Source organism: Canis aureus, chromosome 33 (genome assembly GCF_053574225.1).
Source record: "Canis aureus isolate CA01 chromosome 33, VMU_Caureus_v.1.0, whole genome shotgun sequence".
In the NCBI taxonomy this organism is placed as follows: domain Eukaryota; kingdom Metazoa; phylum Chordata; class Mammalia; order Carnivora; family Canidae; genus Canis; species Canis aureus.
In genome coordinates this window covers 625,544-640,392 of record NC_135643.1, presented here as the reverse complement: position 1 = coordinate 640,392, position 14,849 = coordinate 625,544, and the positions used below count along the sequence as shown (strand labels likewise).

General features: G+C 36.2%; 1 protein-coding gene across 3 annotated transcripts in view; it reads right to left on the bottom strand.

Annotated features, from left to right (window-relative positions):
- Positions 1-14,849, bottom strand: part of USO1 (USO1 vesicle transport factor) — an 89,970-nt gene that overhangs the window by 8,717 nt on the left and 66,404 nt on the right. For 2 of the 3 annotated variants that reach the window (XM_077882504.1, XM_077882506.1), the window contains 10 exons: positions 13,569-13,709; positions 11,809-11,897; positions 11,270-11,424; positions 10,671-10,882; positions 9,085-9,105; positions 5,697-5,807; positions 5,272-5,390; positions 4,940-5,121; positions 4,313-4,434; positions 1,166-1,304 (listed from right to left, as the gene is read on the bottom strand). In XM_077882504.1, the coding sequence (XP_077738630.1) occupies positions 1,166-1,304; positions 4,313-4,434; positions 4,940-5,121; positions 5,272-5,390; positions 5,697-5,807; positions 9,085-9,105; positions 10,671-10,882; positions 11,270-11,424; positions 11,809-11,897; positions 13,569-13,709 (1,291 nt within the window). The remainder of the gene's footprint in view (positions 1-1,165; positions 1,305-4,312; positions 4,435-4,939; positions 5,122-5,271; positions 5,391-5,696; positions 5,808-9,084; positions 9,106-10,670; positions 10,883-11,269; positions 11,425-11,808; positions 11,898-13,568; positions 13,710-14,849) is intronic. The other variant, XM_077882505.1, reaches the window with a different exon arrangement.

The window sequence follows — 14,849 nt, the reverse complement described above, 5'->3', positions numbered from 1 at the left end:
CCCTCTGCCTGTGTCTCTGCCTCTCTGTCTCTCTCTGTGTGACTATCATGAATAAATAAATAAAATCTTAAAAAAATATATATATAAGAAACTTAAGTTTTTCATTTCTTGATTGAGAAGACTTAAATATAAAAATGCAAAATTTCCTTAATTCAATTACTTTGGTGGTACTTTTGTATGCACATTTCATTTCTGCAAAATAGCATATTGATAGAAATAGTGAAATGAGGCTATTTTCAGGTTTCTGGGAAGAAAAACAGCATCGTCTTATTAAAAGACTAAATTGCATGGTTTGGCAAACTATAACTAAGAATTGCAGGAGTTTAGGAGTGCCTGGGTGGCTTAGTCAGTTAAGTGTCCAACTCTTGGTTTCCACCCAGGTCATGATTTCAGGGTTGCGAGACTGGGCTCTGTGCTCAGTGCTCTGTGCTGAGATTCCCTCTCCCTCTTCCTCTGCTCTTCTCCCCCCACAAATTAATAAATCTAAAAAAAACTTAAAGTAGTTTCAATTCCAGTTTGAGCAATTAATATAAAAGAAAACAAAATCCCTTTTAAAATCTTCACAAAGGACTGGCTTTCTGTACTAAATTACTAATTCTGTACTAATTACTAAAATAATTGACAAATTATTGTTATAAATAAGGAAGTGAAAAGAGGTGATTTTTTCTGAAAATTATAGTCACCTTTATATAAATAGACTATTTCTAAATAGCTAGCATTCTAATCATAAGCACTATAGAATAAGAGTATTTACAAGCATCTATTATCAGTTCCATTTTGCAGATAAGGAAATAGAAAGGTTAGAGGAGTCATTCTCAACCAGCTATACATCAGAATCACCTGGGAAAGCTTATAACCATTATTGATGCTTGGCTCCAACCCCAACTAATTCAATCAAACACTTGAGTGGGGTCTCACTATTGGTGGTTTAAAAAAAAAAAAAAAAAAAAAAAGGTTTCAGGATATTCTAATGAGCAGCCAAGGCTGAGAATCAATGGATCAGATACTGAAGTAGGTAGCAAGGAACTTGGGACTTCAAACTCCGATTTACACATTTGTTTGTTACAGTGATTAAGGTTAGAGAACGACTAGTCCACAAGAATAATCTATGTGATTTAGTCCAGCTCTGGAGGACACTACAATAGTTATGGCTAGCTATACCTACCTAGCTGTACTTTAAGAAGATTATACTGATCTTTGTGTTGCTGAATCTGAGATACTTGCTGTGTGACTGCTGTCTGAAGCTGTTCATTTTGACATTTTAATGTAGAAATCTGCTGCTTTAATTCCTCAAGTTGCAGATCCTGTGAAATAAAACATAATTCAAGTGTTTTAAATTTATACTAATTAGCATTAGGAAAAAGAACAAATTAAAAATCAGAGATTATTTTGGGTCATGTTATTAAAGTACTCAACACTTCCAGAATCGCTTAGCAATTAAGTAATAATACATTCATGTATGCACCAAGGTCAATTAACATGTAGCAGAACTGTAAACTTTCCAGTACTGCCCCATTAATAAGCACCATGGCACAACCTGCAATACCATTGCAATGTGGGGGACAATTTTAAAAACTCCATTTTATGCTCCAAAAAAACACTTAAAAATTTATATCAAACTATTTAAGAAACTTAGTGTATATACATAAACATACATCTATACTACTTTTAACACAAAAGATAATTCTAGAACAGAGTATTCAGAAGGCCAAAAAAAGAACTTCCAACACTCACCACCCTAATATAACTAATTGGAATTTGATCTAGTTCTTTATTTTCTGCTAATTTTTTCCCCAATTCAAGTGTTTTAAACTTGTCATACCCAGTCCACGTCATTTTGTAGCCTTTACCTACTACTCAATTGTAAGTTCCTCTCATTTCTAGTTTTTTTGCAATCATAACTTCTAATGTTTACATCAGTAAATGCAATATAATTTACATTCAAAAGCAACACCAAAGTTGTTTTCCATTTTTCTAAATAATAATATTATTACAATAAATATCTTATTTTTGTTTTCCTGAATTTTGAAGAATTTCCTTAGGATAGATTCTCAAATGTCATTCACGGTTTATATAAAGATTTTATAGTTCTTACTGCTTACTGCCTAATTGTTAAATGGCATTTTAAATGGTGAGAATATTTAAAATTAACATTTCTAAAGCAGAGTCATTACAGTAATTGTGTCAAATCACTCTTTTCTTCTTCCAAATTAACCATATTTATCAGCCTCAAGTGTGGGCTGTAACATCGTATTACAAGTATTTCTTTTCCATTGCTCTTAAGATATTACATTTTACCATCTGGAAACGACTCCATACTTGTACTAAAATACAGATGAAAAATCCTAATAACCATGCATAGTTTAAGGATTTAAGTTTGAATCATTCAAAGATGATTCTAATTTACTGATCTCCTTATAAACTGAAAAGCTCAGACTGAATGCTAAATATACCACTATGGGGGCAGCGCGGGTGGCTCAGCGGTTTGGTGCTGCCTTCAGCCCAGGGCGTGATCCTGGAGACCCAGGATCGAGACCCACTTTGGGCTCCCTGCATGGAACCTGCTTCTCCCTCTGCCTGTGTGTCTCTGCCTCTCTCTCTCTCTCTCTGTCTCTCATGAATAAATAAATAAAATCTTTTAAACAAACAAACCAACAAACAAACAAACCACTATGTTTTTATTCTTTCTTAGAATTCCAACCTCAACAGTATAGATTGTGGGGAAGAATACAGGGGCAGTTCTCATTTACAGTCCTCTACCGAAGGTCTCACTTGCCACACTTGCCTCAAGCTGTGCATAGTCAGCAGGGGGTGGAAGCCAGTGCAGAGAAGGGAGTGCAACCAGGCCCAGGTGGACTGCCACCCATGTATTGGTTTTAATGACACCAGCATTTTATTTTATTTTTTTTATTTTTTTATTTTTAAATTTTATTTATTTATGATAGTCACACACAGAGAGAGGCAGAGACATAGGCAGAGGGAGAAGCAGGCTCCATGCACCGGGAGCCCGACGTGGGACTCGATCCAGGGTCTCCAGGATCACGCCCTGGCCAAAGGCAGGCGCCAAACCGCTGCGCCACCCAGGGATCCTGACACCAGCATTTTAATAACATCAATAATCTTATTTTCCAGATAATACTGCAATACTTTTTAGGATTCCAATCAAGGTATACACTGTGTTGAGTTAAATGAAAGAAAACAAGAAACACATTTTGAAGAAATGTAATGGAAAGTTTAAGCTGCTCAACACAATCCAAGAGTGGAGGTTCTCTGGTGTCCTTCCCAGAAAATATCAATTGATGACAGAGGGCAGTTTCGACACTCAGCATCATTCTCCACTCTAATAAATCCACATTCTCTGTTGTTCTCAGTATTGTCTATTCAGTCATGCAAGAAGGAGACCTGAAGATCCTATCTGACCCTTTACATTCCCTTCCATTCACATCCAATCATTACCAAGTCCTGCCAGTTTCCTCCGCTTCCTCTTTCCTTCCCACATTTCTCAGGCCTGTGCCCTCAACAGCACATAGTATGAGTTTGAGAGGCCTGGGAACACCAATCTCTGGAATTCTGTTCTACCAATCACTGAGTGACCCTGGACAAGTTTAAATTTTGTCAGTCCCAAGACTCCTCATTTGTTCTTAAATGAAGATATTAACTACTTTGTAGGGATACTATGAAAATTAAATGAAATAGCATTTAAAATGTATTTTGTGAGAACACAACAAACAAAATATAGCAGCCATTATCCCCACTGTCACCTTCAGCACCCCAGCTCCCTCCCCTAGCCTGTCACAACCAGCTCCTTCCCTCTGGCCTTGCCTCTCAACTGTCTATTCCATGCTGCCACCAAGTGTTCTATGTACATGCCAGTAACAAGTCCTGCCCCTCTTCCCTATCCCTCCTTTGGCCCAGCTTATTTCTAGTTATCCATTTGGGACTCACGTTCTGTTTTCTCCAAGCCCCTGCTCTTACCTAGCTAAATTAGGGGCCTCTCTGTGCTGCCACATACTTTGCATTATCTCTGTCACTAGACTTAATATGTGTGTCACAATAACCTATTGATAGTTTTCTCTGCCCATGACTGCAATAGGGGAACATGTCTGACTCATGCCTTTATCCACAACATCCTGCACAATGCTTAACAAAATATTAAGCTTAATGTATTGAGTACTAAGATAGTTTTGAATTATTGGGGAAAATGAGCTCTACTTTCTGTATCTTCCTGCATATGAAATACCAGGAAAAATTCTTCCCCAAAGTAAAAGAGTATCAGTACATCAGATAGTGTTTACAATTTATCAGTACCTACTTGTTCTCGAATCATATTTTTGTAGTGAGTCACAATACTGTCATGCTGTTCTAATGTTTTCTTCACCTCTTCTTCTTTTTTATCCTCTTCACTGGACTTGTAAATAGCCTTAGTTATCACACCTATAAAAGAAAGCTTATTTAAAATGCATTTGAAAGATTTAAAATCTGGTGTAGTTTAGTTGGTTAAGTGACTGACCCTTGATTTTGAGTCAGGTCATGATCTCAGGGTTGTGGGATTGAGCCCCCACGTTGGGCTCTACGCTCAGCACAGAGTCTACTTGAGATTCTCTCCTCCTTCTGCCTCTCTTCCCCCCCAACTCATGCGTGCACCTATGTATGCATACACTCTCTCTCTAAAATAAATAAAATATTTTTAAAAATGTTTAATCCTATTTTATTATTAAGACTCAATCAGCAAAAACATATGGCCTAGCTGCATGATAGATAAGATATAGTCTTTTCAATCTTATTGAATGTCAAAAGTCCTTCCATGAACTATAGACCAAAAGCTAGGAAAAAACCCCTACTTTTAGGCTTACCATATAATCTACATGTGTCCACAATATACATATACAAAATAATCCTAGGTATTTTCTGATGAATATCAATATAAACTCCATCTTACCTTCAAGTTCTTTTACCAGTTTCGTAAACTCATGATCAAATATCATGTATTCTGGACTGGGAAAGTTTGGCTGCGGCTTCTGAGATGCTCTGGAATACAACTCATGTTTGCTAATAAATCCTAGCTTCTCTATGAAGTTTTCTTTGCCAATCCTCTTCTCTATTAGTTGTTTTAGTTTCTCTCTACAGAGATAACCATTATGAGATGCTTTAAAAAAAAGTCATAACAAAACATAAAACTTGGTCTACATTATACTTTGGTAGAAAAAATTTATCATTAACCCTTGATGACATTAGCAGGTCATTTTCCCCTAGCATTTCCCCCTTACTTACTTCATGTAGCTCTCAAGTGAGTTATCATTGAAGTAAATTGAAATGCCCAGCAGAAGGGCACATAAGCCTTGGACCAACTGCTCTTCTTCGCCAAGATTTTCTGCAATTTGTCCTGTAAGCTGAAATGTTTGTTAAGGAGACCAATGGTTCATAATATCTAGAGTATTTTATTTTACAGTTTGAATTTGACATACATATCATGTAAGAATTTCTACAAAAAATTCCATATATTGTCTAGACAAGCATAAAATAATGGTACACAGACACACACACATATACAAACCGAGCTCAAGCATCATCACCACCTTAACAGTTTGAAAAGCTGCAACACAGATGAATTCAAATACTTAGAACACAGAACTATCTCTTATTGAGAGAAAGAAATAAAGATACTTACATGTATCTTACTAAAACATAAAGGATACAAATGGAACATTGGCCGAATTGTGAAGAAAATGTGTTACTGCAATGGGACAGTTGCTTAACCAGGTACAAAGCAACATTAATAATCCAACTCTTGTCTGTATTTTGCTTCCCTGCAATAAACAGATAAGTTGTCAGAAATCTCATTTTTTTTTCAAACTTAAAGTTGCCCTAAGATCCCCCTCCATTTGCATTAAAAGATCTTTAACATCTTATAAAAGATATGTTAGGAATCCACATGTAAAAAATTGAACGAGAATGCATTTTTGTGTCTCTACAGGCTGTACCTCCCAAAATGAATAAAGAGCAGACATTACAATTGATTTATGTTCATAAGTACATACCATGTTATCTAAAATACTATTAGTAGAAAAACCTGGTCTGCTAAGGAAGATGAATGACATGAATGCTTAAAAAAATTTATCTGAAAACACTTTACATTGATGTTTATGATGTTTCAATCAGAATTTTAAAAACAAGTTTCTGATAAAAGGACAAATTCTACCTCCTTCAAAAAACATTGGGAAAAAGAAAAAGAAATAATCTCCTGAATTACTCAAATTCCATTAGAGAATATACTCCCTAACAAGAATAATAAACCATGTTGTAAGCTCACTGAAACATGCCAGATAATGAGAATCAAAAATACAAGAAAGAAAAAGGTTTATTTATTTATTTAAATCAGCCAACTGCCCCAACCACTAACGATACCACTCCAACTATGGTTGAACCATTTTGAAATGGTTTTTGAAAACCATTTTTGAAACTAGCAAATTTTGAAATTTGCAAACTAGCAAATTTTGAAAACTAGCAAATCCATCAAAATGACAGTTTCCTAAATTTTAATAAACTAAAGGATAAGAACAGCAAAGTTAAACAAAACTAGTTAGAATCAGTTAGAAGATAGAATGCAACACCCCTCTTAAACTATGGTAACAAAAGAAGATAAAGTACTCAGGAGCCTAACCAATACTGTGTAACACCTAAACGAGGCTGGGGCATGTAGGTGTCCTGGTCAGTTAAGGTTATCAGCCAACTCTTGATTTCAGCTCAGGTCATGATCTCAGGGTCCTGGAATACAGCGCTGCCTACTGCCCCCCATCTGGGCTCCAAGCTCAGTGGGGAGTCTACTTCAGGATTTCTTTCTACTTGTGCCCCCTCCTCCATTTTCTCTAAAATAAATAAATAAACCTTTTAAAAAAAAGCCTAAAAAAGAAAAAAAGCCTATATGAGGAAAATTTAAAAACACTCCTACAAAGCACAAAAGTAGATCTAAAACAGTAGAAAGATACCATGTCCTTAGAAAAAGTCAAGATCATGAAGATATTAATGCTATGTTAATCTATAAAACTCATGTAATCCAAATAAAAATACCAAAAGGTTTTTCTTCTCCCCACAGAACTAAACAACCAGGTTCCTGAGTTCATCTGGATGGGAATTAAAAGAACCAAAGCTTCTACTGTCCTACCTTGTGCAAGTTCAATACGCTATGTGGGCCCCAATCTCCTCATTTAGTTAAGAGAGGCCTTTGGATTAAATAATCTCAAATACAGAAGTTAAAGGGATAGGCTCAGAATACCAGGATTTGTATCCTGGTTCTAAAACTCAACAGCATGAAACCTTATCGTTATCCTTCAACAGGAGAAATAGTCAATATCCATTTCATAGAATTGTGGAGTGGATTAAATGGGTTAATGCTGAAATTATAATTTTAGAGCATTCTGAGGGTTTAGTTACTAGAAATCACAGATTTTACAGGATGGAAGAGAATCACAAACAAAATAAACAAAGCTGAATCATCTTATCTTTAACATAAATTATTATGTTTTCCTTACAATTTTCTAAATAAAAATCCCTCTTATTCCTACTTGGTGGATTTCAAGTTTAGTATTTTTTTTTTTAAGATTTTATTTATTTATTCACGAGAGACTCAGAGAGAGAGGCAGAGGCAACACAGGCAGAGGGAGAATCAGCCTCCATGCAGTGAGCCCGATGTGGGACTTGATCCCGGGACCCCAGGATCATGCCCTGGGCCAAAGACAGACACCTAACCGGCTGAGCCACCCAGGCATCCCACACGTTTAGTATTTCACATTGTTTATAAAAATATAAAAATAAAAATATAAAAGCTGGGCTGGCTCAGCTGGTTAAGCGTCTGCCTTCACTCAGGTCAGGATCCTAGGGTCCTGCTTCTCATCGAGCTCCTTGCTCAGTGGGGAGCCTGCTTCTCTCTTTCCCTCTGTGTGCATGCACGCGCACTCTCTCTCTCTCAAATAAAATCTTTAAAAACAGATACAAAAAGCTAACATTTTAAACTTCTACTCTTCAAGTATTAAAATGAGGTTCTAGAATATTATGATTAGATTCACTTTTTAGCAGTGGCCTCTGGGGATAGACAATTAATAGGAAAGGGGCATGATGAAACTTTCTGATATTATAAAAATGTTCTACATCTTGTTCTGGGTGGTGGTTACAGAGGTATATTCACCTATCAAAAATCATCTAATTGCATACTTAAGGTCTGTACATTTTACCGTAAGTTGTACCTCCAAAATAATTCCCTTCTAAATGATTCACATGTATACTTTTAAAATACCTAATATCAAAAATTCTGGAAGCTAAACCTGCCAAGTATATCTGTGTATGTATTAACAGGTGTTAAATCATGCTCATACAAAGATACAATTTCTAACAGGATCTCAGTTTATTATTATCAACACTGCACAACTTAACTTAACCAAACTTAAATAATAAAATACACTCCTTTTTTTGCCAAACACACTCCACGCAAAAAAAATCAAGACCAAACTTCCCAACACACATCAAAAACAAATCCCCATTGGTAATTGTACCATATGTGTTACATCCAGAATAACCGATAATATTTAATTCAGAAATCTTTCACATTACAAAATTATACTTACTATTGTACATTTTCACTAAACTAAGTAACATAAAAGTCATCACATTCTTTCATGTACTGACTATCTAAAGACAAAATTCTTAACCCTAAATTTTACTAGCTTCGAAATGGTTTCAGGGGGAAATAAAGAAGCAAGCTTAGGTGAAGAAACACACACGCGCACACACACAAAACCACCAAAAAACCCAAACCAAGGAATTCCAGAAAGTGCAAGCATACCCAAAGGAAGCACAAGTATAGCTTCAGACTCATTCCCACAGTTCTTAGTAATACCACTACATGGAGAAAACATCCCACAGAGAAAAACTGGAGAGCCACTTATGATGAGAGAAACTTGCTGATGCATGAAAGTGTGAGTAGAATACAACTTTAAACAAGCAGTTAAAAAAAACCATCAGCAAAACCCAAGACAAAGAAAAGCCTTGTTGTAAGAGGGAAATGCCTAAGCTGAAACAAGCAATACATACCCGTCTGTCGATCTTATCACCCTGCAAATTATACATTACAAATTACTCACAAATATTACTGCTTTAGAAAAATTTAACTCTAGAAAAATCACTCACAGATGGTCCCCCTACAAACCCACACCAATAACTTGGGACAGGATAGTTCTAATCTTGTATTATATAATAATACATCTACATTTTGGAGGAGAGGGGATCATTTTATAGCACTGTGGGAAGATACCATTCTTGAGAATTTCTCATTATGCATTAATTGTGAATACAATGTTAGAACAAAGTCTCTCTGGTGGCAGTGGTCAGTTAATTGCTGTTTGGCTTAAGAGAATCTGTTTTCAACAGCAACATGAGAATGACAAGTATTAAATATATAAGAATATGAATATTTGGGGGTAGTTTTTTCAAATCATTAATAAATAAATGAGGGCAGCCTGGGTGGCCCAGCGGTTTAGTGCCTGCCCTTGGCCCGGGGCGTGATCCTGAAGTCCCACGTCAGGCTCCCAGTAAGGAGCCTGCTTCTCTCTCTGCTTATGTCTCTCTCTCTCTCTCTCTCTCTCTCTCTCAAGAATAAATAAAATCTTAAAAAAAAAAAGATAAATCAAAAATAAAATAGGCTTTCAATCTAAGTAAACAGATTTTAAACAACAAGGAAGTGTACAACCCCTTTTCCACTATGTTAATTCTTAACTTTTAATTTATAGCTTCCTGTGGATGGCATGGGTGTCTCTTTAAAAACTCACAATAAAACAAATCAACAAGTGTGACAAAATTAAAAATTAAGAAGGACACAGCACCTTATCACAGGGAGGAGGCAGGCAGGAAAACTCCAATGGACAGGATGATTTTAGATTTAAGTATACTTTTACTTTGTATGACTGCTGATAGCTGTAGTTTCATTAAAGAGAGAACCTGAACTATTCAACAGCAAGGTTGGTGCATGGGCATAAATCATGCAGGAGTAAGTGACATTCTTAAATACCTTAGCATCCACACTTCAGTTAAGCTATGATGTTCTCGTTAGGGGTCTAGAGGAATGCAGTTACGTTTTTTTCCATTTTACTAGCTAAATGATATGCCTTAGGGTTTCGATGATTTGAGTGCTCATAAACATCAAGGAGTACAATGTTTAACTATGCAAGCAATGGACTGGTATTCTCACTTTGTTTCCTGAAAGAAGAGTGACTGGCTTGGGAAGAGAAAGAGGGAAGTATGCAGCTAGGAACTTTGTTCTATTCCTTCTTATAAACTGACCCAAATTCGCCTATAGAGCAGAACAAGAAAAGGACATGCACAACACTGTGGATGCTGTAGAAGGAACAAAAAGAAAAAAACAAAACACCTTTCTGTCCAGAATACATGTTTCCATCATGAAGCAGACCTTAATGACTAGTTGGCAAAACCACTCATGTAAGAATATTTATTGCTTTCTCTCCAGACTGTTTCTTGTTACAACAAGCCAAGGAGGAGGTAAGTCCATGCCTATTTCCCTTTTCATCTGTGTCTAAGGATATGCTAAAATTCTTGTATCCTTGACATAAAAATGTAGTGCTGAAACCTTTTCCCCCTCAGAGAAGTTCTGCTCGCCACTTTACCTGTGAAAGGATGTTGGTGCACTGTTGTAATAAAGAAACTGGAGGGTTGCCGATACTTGTAGCAAGCTGAACCCTGAGCAACTGTTCTTTCTGGGTAGCGTTTTCTTGCAAAGCATGGGCAAGGGCCACAGCTGCACACCAGTTTGAAAGTGAATCAGTAGAAAATAAACCTCCGCACAGTAACTGACCAGCTGAGACAGAGTTACCTGTTGCTACAAAGATAGGAGGCAGATGATAATAAAAAATTAAATGTTTTACACACACACAAATCGTATGATATACTATTTTTAAATCTGTTAATTAGCGGTATTAGGTGACACTTTTAAAAGTCTGCTTTTCAAAACAAAATTAAAGGACCTTGGAAGAAGAGTGGCAGAACAAAGAAATATTAGAACATTTTAGGGATCAAACTGAGGAGATGATGATATTCCAGAAAATGACCATCTTAATTAAAAGCTGCATTTCTAAAGCAAATTCAAGGAAATGCCATACTTTAAATATTCCACTACACCAGGGTCTGTTATCATTTATGACACATTTTATCATTAAAAACTTTAAAGACTACTTTTCAAAACAGAAATTAGAACAAAATTATTTACCATCAATAGTGGAAGGTAGAAGCGTTGACACAATTTCTCCTTGTCCTTTTTGGTTTTTATATAAGAAACACTGGAAACAATAGAGAACAGCACAGCGCAGTACAAACGGCTGCCTTTCATTAACCATGGACATGAGAAGTACTACAATTGCTGGTCTGTTGTGTTAAAAAAAAAAAAAAAGAACAAAAGAAACGTTTGCGACCCAACTACATGAATCAATAACCAGTTATAGCTGCTGACTGAAGAACCTGAACCAGAACGCCAGCAGGTTAATATTTCCATCTCCACCTTGCAGAAATGATAACTGCAGCATAACTCCATTTGCTTAAGGCACAGTGGAGGTAGAAGAGCCCAAATACCTAAGCTCCAAGGACTGCAAACTCTTTTTAAAATACCAACATGTTTATCTTGTCAGGTAATTTCTAGTTTCAAAACCTACAGCTCAACTTCTTAGGAGAAGATGTATATATGAGATATCCTAAAGACTCAAAGTAAGTTTTGACTTTCTCAAAGGAATCACAGTATTTCCCTTTTCCTACCTTGGGGGGTTTGAAGGTGCATTTACAGAAGCAAAGTAGTCTTGGTTCACTTGGTAGCCTCGAATAACTTCTGATACAGTATTAATGGTCTATGGGGGGGGGGAATAAAAATTTAGAGAGAGTAAGTCAAGGAAGAAAACCTGTTTTCAAAAGAAGAAAATGTTATATATCCTTCTGTGTTTTGCTTTTAAATGCCAAAATTCAGACACACAAAAAAAGCAGTGACAGCATTATAATCGTCTAACACTTTTGAAATAACATTTTAAAACATTAAGTGCAGGCCTTTAATTAGAAAATAACACCGAACTACAAGCATTTAAAATATCAAAAAACTCAAATTAATAGTATCCTCAAAAAAAAAAAAAATAGTATCCTCTAAGAGAATCTATTTCTACAAAACAAGGATGCTTTAAGATAAAAATCAGAGAACAAATTTAAAATATAATAAAATTTCAATGTAAGGACAACGCTGAAAATACTTCCAAGAAAATAGAATAAAAAGACAAACTAGGTCCACAGAAAGTCCAACAACCTATTAATGTGGTTTGCAGAAACAGAACATAAAAGAAAAAAATTATCAAGAGACGTAAAAAACATTCTCAGGACTGAAGGACACATGTCTATAGTTTGAAAGGGCCCAGTGAGTGTCAAAAATAATTGGGGAGGGCAACAACAAAAAAAGATCTGTAGTACTGCACATCATCAGTGTATTTCAGGAAGCCAGAGAGAAAGACAAGATCCCAAAAATTTCTAGAAGAAAAAAAGATTATGTAAAAAGGATTAAGATTAAAAATGGCTTCAGATTTCTTAACGGCAGCTCTGAAATAATGTTCTGAAAGTTGTGTTATGATTTCACCTCTGAATCCACACCTACCCAAATATTAGAGTAACTCTCAAAGTAGAAGCATGACATGAAAGAGTTAAAAACAAGTTCACACACACAAAAAAACAAGTTCACTTGCCATTTACTGTTTTCAGGAAGTTAAATAACTAAGATAATAAGCCAAAAGGTGGGGGATAAAGTCTTGGAATCCTGATAACTCAGGGAGTCAAGAGAGAAGTAAAAAGAAGTCCTAGGGGGATGGTGAAAGTCCCAGGACAAGAGATGTGCACAGAAGAAGAAAATAACCAGCCCGTGTTGGAGCAGGGGGGATGGAAGGCTTCCAGAAAGAAAAATGTCTGGGATGGAAACGACATGTTAAACCGGTGATGGTATTCATATGCAGGCATACAGAAAATCAGTAAGATGAAAAAAGAACACTACTACAACTCAGGAAGGAGAGAAGGATATTTAAAAAAGGTATTAGGGTTCTGGCTTACAGGAAACAGTTTTTATGTAGTCATAAAATTATAAACCCTGATGATTGATATAAATACAAACATCAGGGGAAAAGAATTTATAATTCTAGGAGTATGTAAGACTACTTAAGTCTGAAGTCTTATTTGACTAAGTCATACTGTTCTCAAAATTAAAAACGTAAATCACACTGTGCCCTCCTGTTGAATACAATAAATTTTATGAGAAATCCTGGAAGCTTTAACATTATTTATAGACTATTAAACTTGAGAAATGAGTACTTTTTGGGCTTAATACTGTCATCATTATGCCAATTATATTTTAGTAGGATCAATAAGGAATTTAGCATATAAAAATGGTTAACTTTCACTGTTTTTTTTTCTGTAGCTGTCTGTCATCTAGTGCTTCTTAGGATTCCCAGTTTCAACTTCCACAGAGTAGCCCCTGCCTTCACGTGGTTTACCTCGGTCAGGATATCAGCAGGAACTCCAGTAGCCATTAGGATAGTGCAGAGCTGCTGCAGTAAGCCACACTGGAACATAGCTTTCTGGCAGCTACTGGTGGCACCAGGAGGGTTGGTGGGAGATACCAGTACACGAACGAGCTGAGAAAGAAAGAGAAAACAAAATTTGTCTTTAAAGATTTTAGAAGTTTTGAGGGAAATTATCTACATAAACAAGAATATTTTTGTGAAGGATTCCCTCACCTACTCAGCCAGAGCTAGGTGCTCTTCCCTTCATGCTTTCACGGCACTAGTTCTGTTATAGTACATTGTACATTATTACGCCATTTGCTCCAGTTTGTCTTCTCCAGGTGATTGTGAGCTCCCAAACCAGACACTGCCTCAGTCACTTTTGTATTCCAGAGAATGAGCCCAGTATTAATCGTATATATTTTATTCAATAAATTAATGAATGAATATGTAACAGGGTGGCACATTTCTTATCAAATAAAGATGAACTACCTAATTAGAGAGTAGATCTGAAAACAGAATGGCTTGAGATGTGACAAATTCCCCTTAAACTGGAGATACTTAAAGAGAGACTAAAACTACAACTGAACACATGGTAGAAGATATCTGCATTAGGCAAGGGGTTCCTCATTGACTACTAATGCTAATTAAATCCTTATGGGGCAGCCAGGGTGGCTCAGCGGTTTAGCGCTGCCTTCAGCCCGGGGTATGATCCTGGAGACCCAGGATGGAATCCCATGTCAGGCTTCCCACATGGAGCCTGCTTCTCCCTCTGCCTGTGTCTCTGCCTCTCTCTCTGTGTGTGTCTCTCATGAATAAATAAATAAAATCTTTTTAAAAAAAATCCTTATGGCTCTACGATTAGCTGAACCTGAACATGGAAACTGAGAAACATAAAAAAATGTCACCCCAAATATGCGTGTATAAAATCTTATATATTAAGATCAAATGGGAAATTTATGACAATACTTTATTAAATGGGTTAATACATTGATGTCACTACAGAGAGGCTTTAGGATTACCTATTGGTTCATATCCTTAGACCTTTCCAGTTAGGCCTCCATGGTTTTTTGTTTTTTTTAATTTATTCTCCTCCTACCCTTATGTGAAAAAATACATATATTTAAAGCAAATACCAAGCTAGATGTCAGTTCTCCCATAAATATTTCTTTATGCATCTCTACCTAAAAAAGATATTTATTTATTTATTAGATTTTATTTTATTCATCAGAGACCGAGAGAGAGAGAGAGAGAGAGGCAGAGACATAGGCA